We start from the raw sequence: 23945 nt of genomic DNA, 5'->3' as shown, positions 1-23945 counted from the left end.
GCGACACACCTGGCGTGCGCTGGTGCACGCTCGGCGTCCACTGGCGCGCGCTCGCGTCCACTGGAACGCGCTCGGCGTCCACTGGAACGCACTCGGCGTCCACTGGAGCGCGCTCGGAGTCCTCCACTGGAGCGCGCACTTGGCGTGCACCCGCGCGCGCCTGGAGTCCATTCCGAGCGTCCCGGGCGTCCGCTCTCAAAAGCTTCCTGCTACTATGACTTCTTTTACGTATTTCTCGGTGGAAAGACGGACACGAGTTCAGGCGACGTTCGCCTTCTTACTTCTCACTGAAACGCATAACGAGAGAGAGAGAGAGGACGTGAAGCGTCCTCTTCTATAAAAGCTTCTATTTGGAGGGCGCGAGTCCTTCCGAAAGCTCCACCCCTGCATGGGGAGGACGCTTCGGAGGACGAGAAGCAATCTTTCAGGATTCGTGCACGCGCACGCACTTTGGCAGTCTGGGGATTTTCATCAGACTGCCGAAGGCACGCCAGATCGGTGGGGGTTCCTTGTAACCCTCCTTAGGCTTTCGACAGGCTCCCTCCCCGGGTCCTGGAGTCAAGCAGAGGTCCCGGCCTAGAGGCGAAACGAGGCCGATCTGACGCACCCTCCACTACACAAGGGGTATCACTGCACTTCTGCACTTCACTTTTACTCTCTAAAGCAAGCACTTTCGATTCTAAGATACGAATCGAAAGAGTATCAGAGAAAGGGTGGGTAATCCTCTACAGACACTGCTTAGGGCCCGAAGGCAACACTGCAGGTTAGGAGTAACAATTACAGAAGTAGCACTTCACAGCAATAAGGAAGAGAGCGGCACCTCTGTAGACATATTCATAGCCCGTAGGCCATACTACAGGGTTAGGCAAAATAAAGTCTACAGGAAGGTTAGCAGGTTCACTACCCTGACTTTTGTTACTGATTAATTGCGTACATACGAATCATACGTCTTCCTTACGGAATTAGACGTGTTTACTGATTAATTGCGTACATACGAATCATACGTCTTCCTTACGGAATAGACAAAGTCTCACACTCCTTACATGACAAATCTCAACAAAGAAGCAAGACCCATACCCCTCGTACATACAAGTGCGGATCTACCGAAGCTTTCGGTAGCCACACCCTATCTTTGCAGACAACCCCGTCTGAACTAGCCTAACTAGATTCAGATATTTTATGCAAAAATGAATCAAATTCAAATCATTTAAGATAGCGTATGCCTAGCCACAAAATCCCACAAATCCAAGTAAATAAATCAAAAGACAATTAGGATACTTAGCGGCAATGAAGTTTCCAAAATCCTAAAGACAAGACGGAGGTACTGAAAACAGGTGTTTTCAGCACCAGCGACAGAAAAAATTATGGAATAGAAAATGGGAATGGTTCCTCATACCTGCCTCCCAGCGGCGGGAATGGGTACTAACCACCTGGCCGACCAATGCGTGTTTGTCGAAGTTTTTAAAATTTCGTAGGACTTCAGAAAATACAGCTATATATATATTCTGACAGGTAAGTTTCATGAACAAACTGTTGTTTACAACACCGGCGACAGAAAAATTATGAATAGAAAATGGGAATGGTTCTGATACCCGCCTCCCAGCGGCGGGGAATTAAAATGGGTACTAAACCACCTGACTCCCACTACGTGTGTCGTAAGTTTTTTAATTTCTGTCGGACTTTGGAAAATACAGCTATATATATATCTGACAGGTAAGTTTCATGAACAAACTACTGTGTAAGGTGGCAAATCAACACATGAGCTTGATAAACAAGCACAGAACAAGTAGTCAACCTAGCAAAATTAGTGTTGATGGTCTGCAGAGAAATCCTCATAATCTCATTCAGGATGATACAATGTACTTCTCCTACAGCTACTAGAAATGTTATTGTTATGATACAATAAAGTTTGTTCATACTTACCTGGCAGATATATATATAGCTGTATCTCCGAAGTCCGACAGAATTTCAAAACTCCCGGCACACGCAGTGGGCGGCCAGGTGGTTAGTACCCATTACCCGCCGCTGGGAGGCGGATATCAGGAATCATTCCCATTTTCTATTCAGATTTTTTCATACCACTGTCCCTGAGGGGAGGTGGGTGGGTACTTTAATTATATATATCTGCCAGGTAAGTATGAACAAACTTTATGTATCATAACAATAACATTTTGTTCATGAAACTTACCTGTCAGATATATATAGCTTGAATCCCACCATTGGAGGTGGGAAGGGACAGAATAGAAGGATTAGGAAACACCTCAAGTGCAGATGATTGACATCTTTGATTCCTTACCTGTTAGCATAGCTGACTTCTTGATTACTGTCACCGAAGTCTGCTTTTGCTTTACTAGAGTTGCCAACAAGGTAGTGACCTGTGTAGTTGGTGAGCTCTAGATGATCTGTCAACGGGAGCGTGACCACAATGTGACTAGACCATATTGACCATACTGTGAGGGCAACGAAGCTAAAACCACCACCTGACCTAACCTATCGAAGTTAGTCCCATAACTTCTAGGCTAACGAAAGGGAAAGCGCCTCAAGCGACCAACCCTTCAAAGTTAAAAAGCACACCTATTCTTTTCTATAGGATAGGATTCATGCTGCTTCCTGCCTCCAATAATATTTCTACGGATATGTATGGTCCTAGCGACTCGCAGATATCTATGTCGTCTTCACATCCCGTCGGGAGTGTGAAGCGAACACAGAGTTGCTTCGCTCAAACGTGGCACTCAGGATATTACTGAGTGTCATGCTCTGTGAAATGCTTCCGAGGCCGCGCCCCTCACTCGTGAGCATTTCACTAAAAGGTTTCAAATCTTTGTTCAAACATGACGAATGAGCCTCTTAGAAAGACTCCTTAAAAATAACGCCAGGGCGTTCTTCGACATGGGCAAGACTGGTCTTTTTACGGAACACCGCAGATTGTCCGAATGACCTCGACTTTCTTTAGTTTTATCAAGATAAACTTGAGAGTCCCGACAGGGCACAGGACTCTCTGGGCTCTTGCCCAATAATTTGTGCCATCCCCTTGATCTCCAGGTCTCTGGGCCAAGGTTAGACGGGTTTTCGTTCTTAGCAAGAACGGAAGGCTTAGAGGACACCGAATTATGTCTCTAAAGCCAAAACCTCTGATGATGGCTAAAACCTCACTAACCATCTTTGCCGTAGCTAGAGTGGTTAGAAATTAGCCTTCTGGTTACGTGTATTAAGTTACAGAAAGGAGAGGTTCGAAATGCTTTGACATCAGGAACTTCAGACTACATCTAAGTTCCATGCCGGAAGCTTCGATCTAAAAAATTTCAAGATTTCACAGACCTCAAAGATCGTTGAAGGGCGTTGTGTTTGACAGATCCGAATCTCTGAGCCTAGAGGCCGTCAACATATTTCCGTATTCTACAATAGTTGGGACTGCTAGTCATCCATAATTCAGACGGAATGGGAAGGCGGGTAAAGTAATTCACAGAGGTCAGAGGTGGAGAAACAGTCATTCTTCCTGCCCATGTCCAGAAACGGCCCACTCCGATTGGTACACTGCAAAATATGCAGCACTGCTTTGCTTTGGCAATGAGACTTGCAATTAATCTTGAAGATCCTCTCTCTTCTTGACAGTCTGAACGCATTCAGACTCAGAGCGGAGAGATTTTAGGTACCTCTCGAAGTGAGGCTGTTAGAGTAGACCGATTCTCTCGGGAAGGGTCCTTGGAAAGTGCTCTCTGAAGGACGTGACCTCTGTGAATCCAGCCTCTCGAAAGGCCAACATGGGGCGATCAGCGTCTTTCTCACTCCCTCTGACGCCAGCGATTATCTTATTACATTTCCTAAGCTTTTGAATAGGGGAAAAGGGCTAACCAACTATCCCCATTCCATACTATAGGATGGCGTCTATTGCTACCGCTCTCGGATCGAGAATAAGGGCGCAACGTAGAGGAAGCTTCTTCGTCTTCAATATTGCAAAATCTACGAAAGGACGTCCCCAAAGTCTCCACAACTCTCGACAATCTTCTAAGCGAGGATTACTCAAACGTCAGTAGTTGCTCGCCGTCGATCGAGAAGATCCGCACGGACGTGCAATCGTGTAACGAACCTCTTAAGGATCGTTACGTTCCGTTGCCTATGCCGATAACCTCTCTCTTTTCTTGGGATATGAGAGAGCTGCGGAATTATCTGAGATGATTTGGACCACTCGACCAAAACCTCACTCTTCGAGGAACTGGAGAGCCAACCAAATTGCTTCCAATTCTTTTAGATTATGTGCCAGGACCTCTGTCCGGATGCTGGCTCCCTCTCAGTATCACCTGAGGTGATCCTTACCCCATTGAGAGACGTTTAGAATTATCTCTAGATCTTTGATGTTATTTCAGTTCTCTGTAGGAAAAACTGTAGAGGTCTGAATTGCAGTCTATTCAGGAAACAAGCTTCTCCAGCGAGGAAATGGTCCCCAGCAGACTCATCCATTCCCTCACTAAGCATGCTTCCATTCCCTAATAAGGCTGCGCTTTGCATAAGGCAGGAGAGCATTATTATAGTGCTATGCTGCAGTAGACTCGTACAGAATTCTGTTACAGTGCGGTAAGCAGCGCCCCCGAACATGTCTAAGAGAGGGTATCTCTGTTGAAAATTTCTTAGCAAAAAGGAAGTCGTTTATTCATGATTACCAGAAATCCCCTCAACCCGAGGCGAAAGTCATGATTGTAGGGCAGAGATACGGTTCGTAAATCAATCCCGCGGGAGAGAGAGAGGACCGACGTAACCGACTGAGCATTACAACGAGCTACCTACACTGAGTTGGTGACTGTGTGAGACACTGTGACAGTTACAGGCAGCAGCTTATGTTCACCTTCTCGCATCTTATGCCGAGTTGCCAGCTATTCTATTCATCTAAGGAATAGATTTTCCATATTGAGCAGAAACTCTCAAGTTGGCATATTAAGCGAAACAGAATTCGCTAAATACAGAAGCTGATTTGTGTTGTCGTAACATTACGCTTAATTAACCAAATGTTAAATCGGAAACTCCTGGAAAGTTGCCGGGAGTTACCGATTAAATATACTGCGTCATCCACAATGACAGCAACCTCTCGTTTCGCACTATTCTGCCTGAGTTACCAGCTACTCTCTTCTACGAAGAGGAATAGGTTCGTTACTATATCGATCATAAGGAAATTCTCAAGCAGGCATATTTAAGCGAAACATAATTCGCTACATGCAGAAGCTGAGTTGGTGTTGTTGTAACAATACCTTCAAGCATTGTCCTTACACCGGAAACTCCTGGAAGTTTGCAGGAAGGACCGATTAAATACACTTAAAATAAACAGTCCTTTCGGTTGCCATCTTGTAGAGGTAACTACGATATGCGGTTATATGACTTGAACTTTACCCATTAGTAATATGACGCGAAGATAAAATACATAAGTATTGCAGTCACTGAACATCTAATTCTCTACTACATTCTTTTCCTCGACGAGGAAGAGAGAGAATGGAAATCGACTGTCTTCATTCTCTTTGCCAAGAGAAGGAATAATATTATTCAAATGGAAATCCTCAAGTGAGAACCGAAGATCGAAAAGGAAAGTTCAAGCTTCTATGATTATTTGACATAAGACTTCATGGACGTAGTCTATAAGTCTTTTTATTTTTCCTGGATGAGCCTCTGACTAATGAATGAGAGCTCTTTCGAAATTTTTTTACTTATCCGCTTATGCGATAAAATGTTATTAAGAACTTTGTCAAATAAGAACTAACCCAATTGCATGACGGAAAGTAATCCAGGAATTCGAGCATATAGCCTTCCCGATTCCCGCAGAAATCGAGGAAGCACCGGATCCTGATTAGAGACTGGGCTTACAACAGGAAGGACCTTAATGTTCCCCTTCGGCAGCGCAATCCCGAAAGCAGACGAGGGCGTTTTATGACACCGAAATCTGCTTACAGTTTTCCTGAATTTCATCAAGTGATGGATTCTATTGAACGCTCCCTTCGTAGAAAGCGAAGTAGACATCTTGACGAGACCAAACTCCTTCCTCTTCTTCGACGACGCCCCTCTTGAAGAGCGTTCTTGCAGGAATCCTGCGAACGTCTTGATGCGTAGGACGCCTATCGTTCTGAAGAACGTCCTGGCAAGTGCTCTACCGAGCGTCATGACGTGTAGGATGCCGCCGAGCGTCTTCAAAAGAAAAGGTCCTCGCTAGCGTCCTGGCGCCTGGCGAGCGTCCTCGCGAGCGTCCAGATGTGTAAGACATCGAGCGTCTTCCAAAAAGCTTATCAATGTTTATGACGTCGAGCGTCTTCTGAAAGGCAGGCACCCGAAAAGCGTCCTGGAGAGAAGCCCGCACGCTGCTCCTGAAGTGTGAGCACTATAGGAAGACGTAAGGCTATCGTCTCCAAGACGGCCTTAAGACTTTCGTTACCTTCTAACAAAGACGGTGGGACCGCCTGTGCAAACATCTTGCGTCTTAGTAATGCAAATGAAAACCATAAGCCAGGAAACGCCGCTCAAAAAAGGAAACGCCAAGCGGTTCTTCCGGAAAGGGCATTCGTCTGCGAGGTGCTTGCCGAACGTCCTGATTGCATTCTTTGAGCGTCTTGAAGAGCGTCCGGAATAGAAGAGCGACGAACATCAAGGGAAGCGTCATAGTGAATGACGTGCGTCAACACGAGTAAAACTTGAGAGGCTTCCTGCTGAGGGGAGAGCCGCTCATGAAACCCACGCGAGCGTTCCTAAGCAATAAGTACGGTGATCGTCATCAGGACGAGTCTAAGGACGTTCGCCACTCTTGACAAAAACGACGCCGGCTGTGCGACATCTTGCGTCTTTGTCACGCTCATCGACACTGCAGAAGGGCATTTAAAAGGACAGCCTGTGTGTTCTTGGGTATGAGGAATTCTTTGCCTTCTCCTGTCGAAAACTAGGATAGTCTGTCCAGTCCAGTCACTCTGTCCGCTGACAGAGCGTCCCTTAGGGACGAGTAAGATGCGTCTTGGCGAGCTGTTTGACTATGCAAATCAGCTTGCCGGACGTCAAGCTTATGAGCTTGAACAATATCCCATTTTCGTAGTAAAGCGAACGTCACATAACTTATACATAGCGCCATGAGGGGAAGGGGAGGGAGGGAGGGGAGCGTCTTGGAAAGCAAGAAAAACAATCCTTGCTACAAGAGTAAAGACGTTCCTTCCTCTCGATAGAGCGTTGAATGTCTCGAAAGGCATCCTCGTGAGGTCCTGCCTTAAGGACATTTTTAATCTCTTGACCCAAGAACGACAGCCGGCCCCTGTGCGACATTCTTTTGGGCGTTTCTTTTCACGCTTATCGATAATAAGGGCAAGCCGAAGGGACGCCAGATCAGTACTCTGACGCTCCCTCCTGACGAGAGAGAGGACGTGAAGCATCCTCTTCTCTGAAGCTTCTTTTTTAGAGGGCGCGAGTCCTTTCGAGAGCTCCAACCTTGACGGAGGACGAGAAGCAATCTTTCATGATTCGTGCACGTGCACGATCTTTGGCAGCCTTATCCTGCCGAAGGGACGCCAGATCGGTGGGGGCGGGGGGTTCCCGTAACCCTCCTTCGGTTTTCAACTTGCCCCCTCCCTGGTTCCATGGGAGTTTCGACAGAGGTTTAGACCTAGAGGCGTTATAGGACCGATCTGACGCCCCTCCACAAACACTAGGGCAAAATCAACATCACTACACTCACAACACTGATTGGAGAGCGAGCACTTTTTCAAGCTTACTTGATGTAATCCACCATAATAGAAAGGGCATTACTTCTCACAGAACTTCCTCTAGGCCCGTAAGCCATACCACAGGGTTAGGCAAAATAAAGTCTACTGGAGGTTAGTAGGTTCATTATCCTAACTTCTGTTACTGTGGAGGAAGACCTCCTGATTCTATCACGCTCTAATTTGCGTACATACGAATCATACGCTTCTTTCGGAATCAGTCAACATTACACTAATTACATTGATCTTTCAACAAAGAAAAAACATGTAAACGTCACGTATACTAAGCGAGTGTCTACCGAAGGTTTCGGTAGCCTCCCCTTACCCGTTGCAGACAACAAAGTCTGAAACTAGGCTAACTAGATTCAGACATCATATGCAATGAAAAAATTTTAATTAATTTATGATAGCGTATGCCTAGCCACAAATCCAAGTCAATCATTCAAAAAAATAAGTAGGATACTTAAGCGGCTAATGAAGTTTCAAAATCCTAGGCGGAGGTAATGGAAACAGGTGTTTTCACTACCGCGACAGAGAAAAAATCTGAATAGAAAATGGGAATGATTCCTCGCCTCCCAGCGGCGGGAATGGGTACTAACCACCTGGCCGCCCACTGCGTGTGCCGGGAGTTTTGAAATTCTGTCGGACTTCGGAGAATACAGCTATATATATATCTGACAGGTAAGTTTCATGAACAAAAAGTAATTTTTGGAATCTTATTTTTAGAATCTTACATGTCCTTCAAGGGGCAATAGAAGCCAAGAGAATGACTAAGATCTAGCAAACTGGAGGTCAAGGCTCATGTCACAAAAGATTCACTGCCTCTCTCCTTACTAGCTGGTTCCAGATACCTGAGAAATCTTCAAAATCCTGTGGATGAGGAAGGTGGACATCAACAATGATGGTACCAGCAGACGGAGGCCCATAAAGATACAAGTCAATGGGCTACGACTCCAGGAAAGGAAGGTCCTCAAGTTGTGGCTCGACTCCATGAAAGGAAGGTCCTTAAGTTGTGGCTCTACCACCAGACTAAGAGGAGCACAGAACATATGCCTAATACAGTAAGTGATCACTCCCTCCGTCACCAAAAACATGTTTGAGTTGAGTTATGTAGGCAGCCTGTGGAGTTCGTGCTCAGACGCACAGGTAACAGTGGAGGTAGAGGAAGAAGGGTTAGCAGCACAAAAGTTGTAATAAAAAAGACAACCTAGGTAGCAGAAATGGATGGAAACCCTTCCCAAGTGTGACAGGGCATTCAGTTGTAACAGCAATCCTGACCACCATGCATGAAGACGATGGAGATGAGGCCACATGAGAAGCTATAAAGACCCATAAATCATTTAGGAAGTTCTCTTTCCCAATACCTCATATTCACTTCCTATTCCTACTTAATGAATGAGCTGAGACTGAGATTGCCTTAAATAGAAATATACAACTAAGGGTCTATTAGGAGAAACTTATTTTGTGTTCTTAAAGCAGTACCTAGCAAATCCAAAAGGAAGACTAAATGAGAGAAAGGAGCATAAACAAGCTTAAAAAGAAAATCCTCTGGTGGAAGTCAAAGGTGATTTACATCAATAATTTCTAAATTGTATTTGTATAACTCACTCGTGAATCCTTACATCCACAATTCATAAATAGCAATACAAATGACAAATCACAAGTACGTGACATGATGCTAAATAATGCAGAGATGTGATGAAAATCCAAAGAAGCATGGAGAAATAAAAAAAAAATTTCGATGACATACCTCCGTAACATCCATAACTTTGATGGCAGCCAGCTGACCGGTCTTGGTGTGCCGACCCTGCAAAATTGATAGAATTAGAACATAGTTCAAATAAATTAAATGAGTAACAAAAATTATAATCCTACACAGAAATGTAAAAAGTATACAATGCTATCTTGGCCATTAGTACAATCAGTCACTTTATCACCATCAGCTACTGCAGTGCATTAATGGACAGGTCAGTCCTGTATACACAAGTGACAAGGTACGTTGCATTGTCAGGCAATCTTTACTTAATATACTACTACTCATCCAACATAAAATGTACCACTGAATAATACCCAGCGATGCTATAAAAAAAACAGCACCTAACCCTCCAAATCAATATAAAGTGCTAAAATGTGTGCTTCAAATTTAAATGGAACCTGTAATACACTATTTGCTTATGCTTGATAATATGGATATGTTTGAGAGCTCTACAATGACCTGCAAATTAGGACCAGGGGCAGACTGGCCATTAGGGCATTTGGGCAATGCCCGGTGGGCCGATTCTTTTGTGACCAAGTGGGCCAGGTACAAGGCCACCTCCGTTTGGAAAAAAAAAGCTTATCTGGTTGGGTCAGGGAATTAATGTGGTCATTTACCTTATGAGGTCATTAAGGTGGGACAGGAATGTGAGGTCAAGTTAGGTCACTGGATTAACAGCAGGTACCTCTCTTGACCCATCAGACTCAAGCTTCAGCCCTGCTGGCAACACACTTTGCCACAGTCCCACACTGATGGGTCAGCTGCACTGATCAACTCATTTTACTCCTGACCAACATGCAGTTGGCATCCGTTGATACTTACAACAGAATTATCACGCATTTATTTTTCCCGTGCTATCAAGTAGTTATTGGTGTTATTTGTCTTTAGCAATAAAATATAGTATGTTATGAATTATGCTCGTTACTTTATTTAGTATTCATGAATCATGTTCGTCACTCTTTTGTGATAGTACTAGTTATCTTCTTTATCAAAGAAATACAGTAATAGTGCATTGTGAAGCATGTTTGTTGACTTATTTAATGGATATGGTCTTATTTATTTAATGGATATGGTCCATTAATGAGTACTATCTACTCATTGTGAGTAGATAGTACTTGATTCGTTGTTAACAACAAAATATAATACGTTGTAAAGTACGGCAGGTTAATGAATTTAGTTATCATGATAATTATTTTTAAAAATTTGATTTCTTGTCGAAAAAAGAAATGTACTGCATTAGTGCTCAAGCTAATTACTGTTTTATAATAAGTCTCTGATTTTTTAGTTGAGCAGAGAAACATATGTTGTGAATTATATCCATTAATTCCATGCTCATGATAATACTGCTTTGTGATACTGTCTGATTTCTAAGTTTCTTGTTGAGCAAGGAGATGTACTGTAGTACGTATAGTCAATTATGGTCATTAACTTAGTTCTTATGCTAATAATTCTAGTGAAAATAGTTACACCATTGCAAATTTGCATTATTGTGGAATAGTAATTATAAAATTCCTCATTACATAAATGCATAGATGGATGTATGTATGTATGTATGTATGTATGTATGTATGTATGTATGTATGTATGTATGTATGTATATATATATATATATATATATATATATATATATATATATATATATATATATATATATATATATATATAGATATATATATGTATTCAAGAAACTGATGATGATAGGAGCATAAAATTAAATGCGCTATAAAAGAACTCCCTTTAAAATGAGTCTTTAAATCAACAATACTATACATATTCATAAAAAACTATGTCATATAAATTGAAAGGAATTAAACTGATTAAAGTAAAAAATTTGTGTTTTACTGTTCATATGATAATGACTGAACACTAATCGCAATTAAATAATTTACAGTTCTAAACCAAAATACACCTCTCAGAATTTAGACACGCAACTAATGTTACATTCTACTTGTGGAAAGACATTAGTTTCTCTAAGAAGGATTAGAGAATCCCTTTCCAATGGCAAATTTGTGATAAACACCAAATTCACAAAAATATTTCAAATAAGAGATGTGTAAAGCCTTAGGACAATCTAGAAACAAAATACTAAATTTTGTATTATGGTAAAGGATGAATGTTTTATTCAAATAAGTTCCTCACAGATTTCTAAACTTCTTGTTTAATCTAAAGAAATATCCTATTATAATCTCATTTTAAAACAATAATGGTATTATACATTATTATTTTTTATTTTTGGTCAATCAGTCGTCCAATTCGACAGGGTGGTATCTATAGAGTGGGGTTCCGGGTTGTATCCTGCCTCCTTAGGATTCCATCACTTTTCTTACTATGTGCGCTGTTTTTAGGAGCACACTCTTCTGCAAGAGTCCTGGAGCTACTTCAGCCTCTAGTTTTTCCAGATTCCTTTTCAGTGATCTTGGGATTGTGCCTAGTGTTCCTATGATTATGGGTACAATTTCCACTGGAATATCCCATATCCTTCTAATTTTGATTTTAGGTCTTGATACTTATCCATTTTTTCTCTTTCTTTCTCTTGAACTCTGATATCCCATGGTACTGCGACATCAATGAGAGATACTTCTTGATTTTGTCAATTAACGTCTCAACGTCATGTCTGGTCTATTTGCAAGTATCACCGTATCTGTTCTGATACCATAGTCACAGAGGATCTTTGCCTGATCGTTTTCTATCACTCCTTCAGGTTGGTTTATGGTCTCGTTTCTCATATTGCACTTCCTGCAGGTGAGATGCTATTTCCATCTATCGTTCTTTGAACATATCTGGTTCTTAGGGGTTGATTGTCTGCCACTGTTATCATTCCTTCTGTTTCCTTCTTGAGCTCTCCCCTCTGTAGCTATTGTCACGTTTCATTGCTGGCCAGTTCTTTAGTCTGTCTCATGTATTGTCTGTGCATTGGTTTGTTGTGCCATTCCTCTGTTCTGTCTGTCATTCTCCCGTCTGTATATTTCTGGGTCTTTGTCTACTTTTATCAGTCCTTCTTCACATGCGCTCAAGTCATTCATCTTCACTGGTTTCCAGATATATTGCCCCAGTGCCCTTTTCTCGATGTTGTAGCAGTCCTCTATGCTTAGTAGCCCTCACCCTCCTTCCTTTTGTGTTATGTATAGTCTGTCCATATTTGCTCTTGGGTTTAGTAGTTTGTGTAATGTTATGTTTCCTAGTTTTCTGGTCTATGCTGCAGAGTTATGCCTTCTTCCATTCCACTACTCCTGCGCTGTATCTGATTAGTGGTACTGCCCTGTATCTGATCTGATTACTGGTACTGACCATGTGTTTATGGCTTTTATCATATTAATAATAATCATCTCATGTTCATGGACGACATCAAGCTGTATGGTAAGAGCATCAAGGAAATAGATAACCTAATCCAGAATGGAAGGATTGTATCTAGGGACATCAGGATGGAGTTTGGAATAAAAAATAACAAAGTAACAAGGACTGAAGGGATAAAGCTACCAGATGGGAATAGCATCAAACACATACATAGATGAGACAGGATACAAATACATGGGAATAATGGAAGGAGAGGATATAAAACACCCAGAGATGAAGGACACGATCAGGAAAACATATATGCAGAGACTTGAGGCGATACTCAAGTCAAAACTCCACGCTGGAAATATGATAAAAGCCATAAACACATGGGCAGTACCAGTAATCACATACAGCGCAGAGGTAGTGGAATGGAAGAAGGCAGAACTCTGCCGCATAGCTCAGAAAACTAGGAAACTTATGACAATACACAAAGCACTAAACCATAGAGCAAATATGGACAGACTATACATAACACGACAGGAAGGAGGATGAGGGCTACTAAGCATAGAGGACTGCTTCAACATCGAGAACAGAGCACTGGGGCAATATCTGAAAACCAGTGAAGATGAGTGCCTCAAGACTGCATGGGAAGGACTGATAATAGTAGACAAAGACCAGGAAAAATACAGACAGAGGAGAATGACAAACAGAACAGAGGAATGGCACAACAAACCAATGCACGGACAATACATGAGACAGACTAAAGAACTGGCCAGTGATGAAACATAGCAATGGTTACAGAGAGGAGAGCTCAAGAAGGAAACCGAAGGAATGATAACAGCGGCACAAGATCAGGCCCTAAAAACCAGATATATTCAAAGAACGATAGATGGAATAACACATCTCATATGCAGGAAGTGCAATACAAAAATTGAGACCATATACCACATAGCAAGCAAATGTTCAGAACTTGCAGAACCATTATTATTACTATTATTATTGATGTTATTTTTACTACTATCAAATTCAGAAGTAAAGAACATACTATGAAAAAGAATAGAATGCAACCAATATTTAACAAAAATATAAAGAATAAACTATGAAAGAGAATTAAATAAAATACATACAAAAAGATAAAGTAAAACAAACTGACAAAATAAACTAAATAAACTAAAGTGAAATTCATATCAACTGGCTGATCACAATAAAACATTTGTAAAAATGTTGAACTTCTTGCTTCCAAGGATCACCAAGATCATTCCTCAATTTGGACACAAGAGGTTGCTATATGACTTCTAAACACTGAATGGTACTGAATCTAACAGAAGGCAAAGTGACACTCTTACAGTTATCGGCATTGCTAGTACTACATGGTGGATGGTATAACCTAGAGAATTTCTCAACACCTAATCATTCTCCTCTGTCAATCCTTTGGGCTGCAGGTCACCCTAAACATCTTAAGTCAAAGAACACTTCAGGGAAGGCAGACTGGTTCGAGTCCACCTGTCAGACGGCAGGATTCTCCATCTCAAGGTAGCCAGACATAACTGCTGTGGTTTCTTCTATGGAGATTTGGAAATTCACTGAATAGGGGCGTGTCTACTTTTACTGTAGCATTATTGATGTTATGTTCAGCCATTAATGATGTATTCAGCATGTCTAATGTTTCATTCTGTGCAGTCTACTCTACAGCAAAGCTGTCCATGTTTTTTTATTCTGAACAGCAGTTGACTACCTATGCCACTTATTGCTGGTGCAAGGAGGGTGATACAAAGAACACTGCCCTGAAACCCTGTTTTCAAGTGGAAAAGTCTGAATGAATATCATCACTTCACACCTGGAAGGAATAGTTGGTCAGAAACTTTGCAATGACAACTGGCAAGTGACCATGTGCATTAGTTTTGTATGTTTAACAATACTGAGTATTTAAATGTGGTATAATAGCAATGTTATCTGTTAGTGTAATAACATAACTCTTTTGACCAGATCTCATGCATTCGGAATTTTCTTTAACAATTTGCATGGGTCTATAATTATTTATGCTAGTTGGATTTCTTCCAGATTTGTAGATGTGAATAATTTTTGCTTCATTTGTTTACTTAAAAATGTATCATTTCTGTATCAGTTTAGTTTGCCATTAACTGGAATACTGCAAGAAGGAATAAATAGGTTTGGTGTGCTAATTTTGTAAAAGTGAATTTAAAATTGGAAACTGATCACAAGTACTCTTTACTATGTCATTACATGTGTTCCACTTATTATTATATTATTCCTTACAGAATGCTAGATCAGCAAAGTATGACACCCAGACAAAAAAAAAAAAAAAGGCCCATGTGATTTTCAAAAATATGCATTTGTTTCACTATCATGGAAACGTACATTTTTTTAAGCCACAATCTATTATGATCCATTCTCTACAAGATCCCAGTGACAGTTAAGGTCATTGATATAGCTAAATATCATGAATGATCCTTGGAGGGAAGTTGTCATGTTTCCAGTAAACATGTTTAAATGTTGCAAACATAATACGTAACTAGTGGTTCTTTGCCTTTGCAGAGACATCTTATTTCTCAAATATATAATTTGATCTTAAGCCATTACATTTCTTTGGATTACATGACTAATTATCTTATATATTATTAGTTATTTTATGGTTTACAAAAGCTGATATTTTTCTATTTACTTTACAATGAAGTTACTTTTTTTGTTGTTTGGATATTTCTTTATTTTCATAATTGGTTTGGTGTCCTTGAGTTCAATTGTTTCATTGCGTCTCTTTTTCTGGGGTCTTTAGTTTGAATTATTATTTATTTTTTTTTTATTTTTTTTTTTTTTACAAATGGGTCTATTTAACATTACGTTTTTCTTCATAAGACATGGTTGAACACAAGTATCCATTTTTTATGAATTTCTGCAGCAATTGTTCATTTCCATATATTTCTTGAAGTTACACACGGTGTCTACTAAACTGTCTTTTGTTACATTCTTGATTTTACTCAAAGTTCGATAAAGCATGTACTATATGTGTATCTGGATGTGTCATTGAGTTCCTACTTCTTGTTTTATCCTATCTTTGTTCTAATTAAGTACTAGTTATAGGCTGATTACATCTCTAACATATTCATTATGATCTATGGTTTCTCTTTCTCAAGTTTTATTTTCAGATGGGACCTCTTTTTGATTGGTTAACCCTCTTACGCCGACTGACGTATTTACGTCAACATTTTTTGTCTCCCCATGTGCCGACTGGACGTATTTTACGTCGACTTACAAGTTTTTTTTTAAATCTGCGGAAAAATACTTATAGGCCTACCAGCCTAAAACTTTGAATCACGCGCCTTGGGGGATGCTGGGAGTTTCACGGATCAAGGTGTTGTTTTGTTTAAAATCGTTACGCAGGCGCGCAAGCGCGAATTTCTTTCCTTGCCACACTAAAAAGTATCTGTGACACATCTCGGAAATTATTTCGTCACTTTGACATAATTTTTGTACCATTGTAAATTAGCCGTTACATGAAGTATTATATATGAAAAATCCGTGCGCATTTTTTTATGTAGAATACAACAATAAAATACTCATGATTGTAGCTTTTATCAGTTTTGAGATATTTTCTAATAAATAACAATAATTGCCAAACTTTCAACCTCGGTCAACTTTGACTCTACCGAAATGGTCGAAAAACGCAATTGTAAGCTAAAACACTTATTTTTTAGTAATATTCAATCATTTACCTTAATTTTGCAACTAATTGGAAGTCTCTAGCACAATATTTTGATTTATGGTGAATTTATGAAAAAACTTTTTCCTTACGTCCGCGCGGTAACTCTTCCGAAAAAAATCATAGATGCGAGTTGTGTAGTGTTTGCACATTTTAAAATTAGCCGGTATATAAAAAGTTTTATTTTATATGGAAATGTGCGCAATTTCATGCACATACAACTAAAAGCAACCCATGGTTGTAGCTTTTATCAGTTTTGAGATATTTTCATATAAATAACGATAATTGCCAAAATTTCAACCTTCGGGTCAACTTTGACTCTACCGAAATGGCTCGAAAAACGCAATTGTAAGCTAAAACGCTTATATTCTAGTAAATATTCAAGCATTTACCTTCCTTTTGCAAAAATTGGAAGTCTCTAGCACAATATTTCGATTTATGGTGAATTTATGAAAGAAATAACATTTTCTTTACGTCCGCGCGGTAACTCTTCCGAAAAATCATACGTGCGATTGTGGTAATGTTGCACCATTTTAAATTAGCCGTTACATATAAAGTTTTTAATATATGAAAATGTGTGCAATTTCATGTAGAATACAACAATATATAATTGAAGTGTAGCTTTCTCATTTTTGAAAATATTTGCATAGAAATCACGATAATAGAAAAAACCACGTTCGGTCAACTTTGACTCTAACCGAAATGGTCGAAAAACGCAATTGTAAGCTCTAAAACTCTACAGTCTAGTAATATTCAGTCATTTATCTTCATCTTGAAACAAATTCGAAGTCTCTAGCAAAATATTTAGATTTATGGTGAATTTAAAAAAAAATCTTTCCTTCCCTTCGCGCGCGGATTCTCCGCCACAAATCTCCGACATGCGTTCATCCCATTCTCGGAATATTTGCTCAGTTTCATATTAGGCATTTCATAGAGTTTATAAATGAAAATGTGCGCAATTTCATGTAGAATAAAACGAAAAATATTTGAAGGTTGTAGCTTTTCTTATTTCCGAAATATTGCATATAAAAAATATAATATAAAAAATTTCGACATTCGGTCAACTTTAACTCGTCAGATATGGTTGAAAACTGCAATTGTAAGCTAATACTCTTACAGTATAGTAATATTCAATCATGTGTCTTCATTTTGAAAGAAACTGGAAGTCTCTAGGACAAGATTTAGATTTATGGAATGAAAAAAATGATAATTTGTTTACGTCCGCGCGTTACGAATTCATGCATTATATTTTGTGATAATATTTTCGCTGTGTTTGCTTTTATCGTTTTACAATGTGTTTTATATACAAAATGATCGCAATTTAGTGTACATTACAACGAAAAAAAGTAACTTGTTACCTTTAACCGTTTTGCGCACAGCGCGATTTGAATACAATTATATATGAAATTTCGTTTTTGCGCTATCATATATCGCATTATTTATATATGATAATGATAATTTTTTTCATTTCTGATGGTTGCATACTAAACTTCAGGCAATGACAAAAAAAGGAGCCAAAAATGAACTCTTAATCTTGAAAACTAAGCGCGCTGTGATTTTTTGGATAAAATATTTTTTTTCCGCTTCCGCGCTCACTCCGAAACCCCTCCGGCATACGGGAGACAATTTTTTATTTACCACTCCGGCGTAAGAGGGTTAATTGTGATGATAGACTTTGGCCTGTTTCTTGTACTTTTCATTTGGATTTAAAAAATGGATCAGTTTCATGGTCATATGTAAGGTACTGGATTTTGTTTCTTGGTTTTAGGAGTTTTTTCCAATGGTTTTTTCTCCTTATCTTGAAATTCATAAACACTAGTCGATTTCTTCTAATTCTTCCATGATACTTAGGTTAATTTCCTCAATGTCCATTAGTGATAGAAATTATATTGGGTGTGGGTTTTCTATGATATATTCTTTTTAGATTGAAATTTCTTGATCTAATTTTGCTCTAATTTTCTATATCTTGTATACTTTGTTTATTCTTGTATGTTACCTATCATATGAGTATGTACTTGCATTTTGATTCTTGTTACCCTTTTGGGTTATAGCTTTTGTCATACGTTAGACTTTTTATGCCCAACCATTAAAACTTCTCTTTATGGACATAATAGTTTTAATTTTTGAAAGCAATTTTAGTTTCTCTGTTTGTATTTATAAATGGACACATAGTAACTTCAGATCTTACACAGTGGTAATGACCACAGTTTATTCATGTTGGTTCGACACAGTTCCATATGTACAATAATTGATCAAATTCCTATATCCATATCGATACTAGATTTCCAGGGGGCAAATCATGTAGTACACATATATCATACTCTTGATGCTGAAATTTTTTTAAATGTAAGCTGACCATTTTATGAAGAAATGAAATACAGTGGATAAAAAATAAAAGGATTTGATCAGATTTTCTAGGTTTAATTAAGCAGCAAATAAGACACAAAATGGTTCTGACAGTTAACTGATGTGTTTTGTTGCAATATTAAGTGTGCTTTTCTCAATGTCTGAAAACCTGACATTCAACAGCTTGTCCCCCTACTTAATGCCATCTGTTCAGTAAACCCCAAAATTGAGAAATAAAAAAACACATGTAGACTTGATAATTTTACATCAATATGTGTTCAATGGATGGCAGTTGGTAAGGTATCCTATGTAAAGGTTTATGGTAGCAAGTCTGTACATAAAAAATTATGTATACCTTAAAGCTTGTGAATACAGTACGTACATGAAAGGGCTCTATATAGTTAGATAAGAAAATCTTGAATGGGTATCTTGAATGGGTAGCATAGTATGGATTACTGTTCCAGTTAACTATGATAGCTATAAAATTCTTTTTAATACAGGACTGGAAACTGTATGGAATATTGTATAACTTTAGAAGCAAGTCAATTCCACAGAGGTCAACAGAGGAGTGGTATTTGCTTTGTTTAATTCTAGTTTTTTCTTTTTAATCCTGCAACGCTTTTACACTGACAGCATCAGTAGGAGTTACATTTAGCAAGTGATAAAAGATTACAAGCAAAAGCACAATCAAAATTAACGTACAGTGGGCCCACCGGATTTGCGTTCTCCGGATTCGCGGATTTCTCTCAGGAACGTTTTCCCACATTATTTGCAGAAAATTCACCCACTCGCAGTATTTTTCTATGAGAAATATCCACAAATTCCTGGTTATTTTTATCAATTTCATCATAAATTGCACTTTTGGGGATAAAACTATTAAAAAAATCAAGTATACAAATTTTTAGTGGTTTTTCTTGAGTTTTAACTAACAAAATAGGCTGTTTTTAGTGTTTTTATAGGGGTTCCAAACATTTGCGGGTTTAACTATTCACGGGGGGGTCTGGTACGCATCCCCCGCGAATACGGGGGGACCACTGTACATGTCTTTTACTGTATCCTAACAGTACAGATACCACCCTACTTACAAATGAGTTATGTTCCGGATGGGCTTTTATAAGTTGACGTGTTGTAAGTGGGTTACTTTACTCTCCATGCCTATTTAAGTGCAGTATGATATAAAATCAATACGGCACTGTAAAATTTTTCATCCTACAATGATGCAGTACAGGCAGTCCCCGGTTACCAGCAGGGGGCCCGTTCTCAGAAGGGTGCTGATAAACGAAAACCACCATTAACCGAAACTCGGTGACTCATGGTGCCAAGTTTCGGTTAATGGCACAATAACTCTATTATCGGCGCCATAGTTGAAACTCAGCCTGTCACGGCGCCATAAAACTGGATCGCCATTCACCAAGTCCACCGATAACCGGGGACTGCCTATATATACTGTACAGGCAGTCCCCAGGTTACGACGGGGATTCCGTTCTTGAGACACGTCGTAAGCCAAAAATCGTCGTAAGCCAGAACATCGTCAATAATCCTAAGAAAACTTTACTTTTAATGCTTTGGGTGCATTCAAAACTATGTAAACTGCATTCTTATTGCCGATCTCAGTGAGAAAATGCCTACAGCATGCGCTGCTGTTATTGAATTTAAGGCCCAGCAGAGGCTGGTTTGAAAAATTCAGAAAATGAATGGGCATACATAATGTGCCTACTTCAGTGATTAAAGACATGCAATATAAAAAATTTTTGTAGAGAATTATCATCCCAACAAAGAAGTTGTAATCCAATGTCCCAGCATGTTTAATGGCAATGTAGTGTTTAACTTTAGGCAATTTTTAAATAAATGCAGGAAACAAATGTCTCTGGACAGTTTTGCTGTGCGACAGGGGTCCATAAACTCTCAAGGTAGTCCTACTGCCAGTAAAAAATGAAGAGGGGAATTAACCTCTAATAATGCCAGTAAAAAACAAAGAGAAATAACTCCAGATAGATCGAGATAGGTCCTTGATACCTGAAGTCCTTCTGGGAAGAGATTCCCCTTCCAAAGAATAACCTTTCCTCCTCCATCTCCCCTCCTCTCTGTCTTCCATATACTAAGAAGTGTTTTCCATAAAGGTAAGAGTGATGTTAAATGTTCATTTAAGCATTTCATTAGTCATTTATATTTATTTCTCATTTTCTGTATGTAAAACTGTTTATGTGCTATAAATTTTATATATATATATATATTTTGGGGAGTCTGGAACACATTGTTTGCACATATTTACATTATTCCTTATGGGAATTATTGTTTTGCTTTTCATACGTTTTGGATTTGGTGGGTTCCCAAACAGATTATGTACGAAAACTGAGGTTCCACTACCATGTTAATGTTTTTAGATAACTAATATGTATTTCTTCAGGTACAATGATCCTGAAAGTGCATAGTAGCTTAGATGCACTTCTTACTGTCTAACCACAAAGAGAATTTTACATATTTTCATTGTAGGAACCAGTCACTTGTAAAGCTTTCACATTAGCTTCATTATATTTGCAGAATAACATAAATCTATGGACTAGTTATACAAGTAAACGAAATAACATAAATCAATAGACTAGTTAAACAAGTAAAAGAAATTATGAGTAATATCTACTATATGATCTTCAAAAACTTTCATTATACCTTTGGACATTACAACAATGATGGGAAAACTAAATCACTCTCTTACATACCTTATACACTTGACCGTAAGTGCCATTGCCAACAACTTCTATTAGATCAAATATACCAGCAGGATCCTGTAACAGAAAACATAAAATAATTATTCAAATTTTTACTCAATTCTTATATGTATTGTGATTTGTTGAATTTACCAAGAAAGACGAATATATTCTTGACCTAACCATTCATAAGTTTCTTGGACAGGGGATGCCTTTTGTTCTTTAATACACAATATTTACAACTTTCACATTGCCATGTGAATAAAAATCATGTATACTGCACTTAAGCTTTACATATTGACCACTGTGGATTAGGAAAAACTACTATGTAGTTGTTCCACATTCAGTACCTTGGAAATATAACATTAATACCAAAAAAAAAAAAAAAATTTTTAAAGTACTTTGTACTCTTGGGTATATAAACCAAAGCCTTTTACATAAGTAGTCCTCAGTGCAAGCTGGAAGCAGCTGAAGCTTGCTAAGAAGGTGGTTAACTGGCGGTAGATGGTGAGTAGGGGGAGTCACCAAGTCATCTCCCATAAGCCAACACCTCCTTTGGAATGAAGGACTATGTGTGGCTGAGTGGGATTACGATTATAGTCTAGCAGTGTTGTACTCGTTTCCAAGATGTCATGTACAGATGAAGGATGTAATTCCTATCTCACCTTCGATTCATCCAAGAAGGATTAGGGAACCTTCTGGTGTGCAGCGCAGACTGTTTGCCTATTCCAAAACACCACAAGCAAGTGGAGACTGGTTGTCACATAAAGATATATAAATTTTGGAGTTTCTTTCATTAAAAATATTAAAACCATAATGCTTACCAAGTAATTATGGTTTAGTTTCTATTTTTAATAGCAGTTTTAGATTTAAAATTCACATTACTGCTTTATTGTTTTGGTGGAGGTTAAGTGTCCTCCCAACATCCGAGGAATAATAGGTACAACATAACTGAAGAGCTCAGTTCGTTTAAGCTTTATGTCCTTGAATAGGGAGGGGTCCCATTATGTAATTACTGGGCAAGTAATACATAAAAATCTTATTTTATTATAAAAATGTTATGTTTATATAAGTAACTTACTCAGTAATTACAAAGCTGCATCCAACATCGACAGGAGGTGGGACTCATGGACATGTACTACTCCAGGCATTTACAAGTGAAAATTAATTTGAAATGATAAAAAAGCTGGTTGTTTGGGAATGCTGTTATATTCCTACCTGGTGAGAGAGCTAGAGCAGGAAGATACTGCCTCCAGTTGTTGCTCATCTCGACCTGTAGTGAACATGAATATACAAAATGTCAGGAGTCCTTGTCCCTACTTTAATGGGAGCTTTGCAGTCACGGAATACTCCAATGACCACCAAAGCAAAGCCAATGCCCTTGCCCTGGGCATGACATGATAATAACTTACAAAAAATCTATTACCTGTGCACACGCCAAGTTAAAAACCAATACCCATCTGATTAAAAGAAATGACTTGTGGGTACTCCAGGTACCAACTACCCCTGAACTTCCCAAAACTCAACGATCTTACATAAAGTGAGGAGAAAGAGAAAATAAGTAGAACTTCTACCCCTCATTCCCCAGTGCCATGTCAGCCTCAGAAAAAGGACCTAATGCACTAGTCTTCAAACACAGTTTCTACATCACGTATGTAATGACTAGTGAAAACTGATCGACATTTCCAATATGTTAATTGGATGATTGTAGTCAGGGAGAGATTATGCCCAAAAGCTAAAGATGTGGCTATTGCCCGAATGTCATGAGCATTTCACCTTCAATAACATCAAGGTTTCTTCCTGGATACTTGAATGAGATTACACAATACTAGTGTCTCTCAAAAAGAAGAAATAGCATTCTTGAAGAGAGGTCTCTGGATCTATAGCTAAACACCAGAGGTTACGAAAGTCCCCTCTAATCTTCTTGGCTTTGTCGAGATAAGTGTTTTAAGGCTCTCACTGGACATAACTCTCCCTTGTTCCAACGGACCAAGGATTTCAATAAGAATCTTGATAGTGAAGGACCGAGGACAAGGGTTGGAAGGGTTCTTGTTCTTTGCTAAAATCCTAGGATAAAGGAGCAAACCACATCTGCCCTGAGCAAAGCCAATCTGTCTATCAAGGGTTTGAAGCTCACAGATTCTTTTTGCTCTGGCCAATGTGATGAGAAAAAGTTTTCTCCTATTTAAGTCTCTAAGTGAAGAAAAGTGCAATGGTTCAAACGGCGGACCTGAAAGCCAACATAACATCTCCAAGTTCCAAGCAACAAAGGGCTGCGTGACTTCTTTGTGGTATCAAACGACTTTTAAGTCAGAAATGCCCTGATTCGAGGATAAGAAGCCTCTGTGTCTGAGTACAGAATTCAGCATAGAGGCTTCTTAGTGGTGGATGTTGAAAGGCCTTTAGTGGTGGATGTTGAAAGACCTTGA

The 23945-nt window shown here is 39.2% G+C and overlaps 1 protein-coding gene across 1 annotated transcript in view; it reads right to left on the bottom strand.

Annotated features, from left to right (window-relative positions):
• The window catches only part of LOC135210362 (serine/threonine-protein kinase mig-15-like), a 297907-nt gene that overhangs the window by 249084 nt on the left and 24878 nt on the right, over positions 1-23945 (bottom strand). The window contains 2 exon segments of the mRNA XM_064243259.1: positions 9466-9522; positions 21529-21594. Of these exon segments, the coding sequence (XP_064099329.1) occupies positions 9466-9522; positions 21529-21594 (123 nt within the window).

This window comes from Macrobrachium nipponense, chromosome 39, assembly GCF_015104395.2.
Source record: "Macrobrachium nipponense isolate FS-2020 chromosome 39, ASM1510439v2, whole genome shotgun sequence".
Classification (NCBI taxonomy): Eukaryota; Metazoa; Arthropoda; class Malacostraca; order Decapoda; family Palaemonidae; genus Macrobrachium; species Macrobrachium nipponense.
This window is presented reverse-complemented; position numbering and strand designations above follow the sequence as displayed.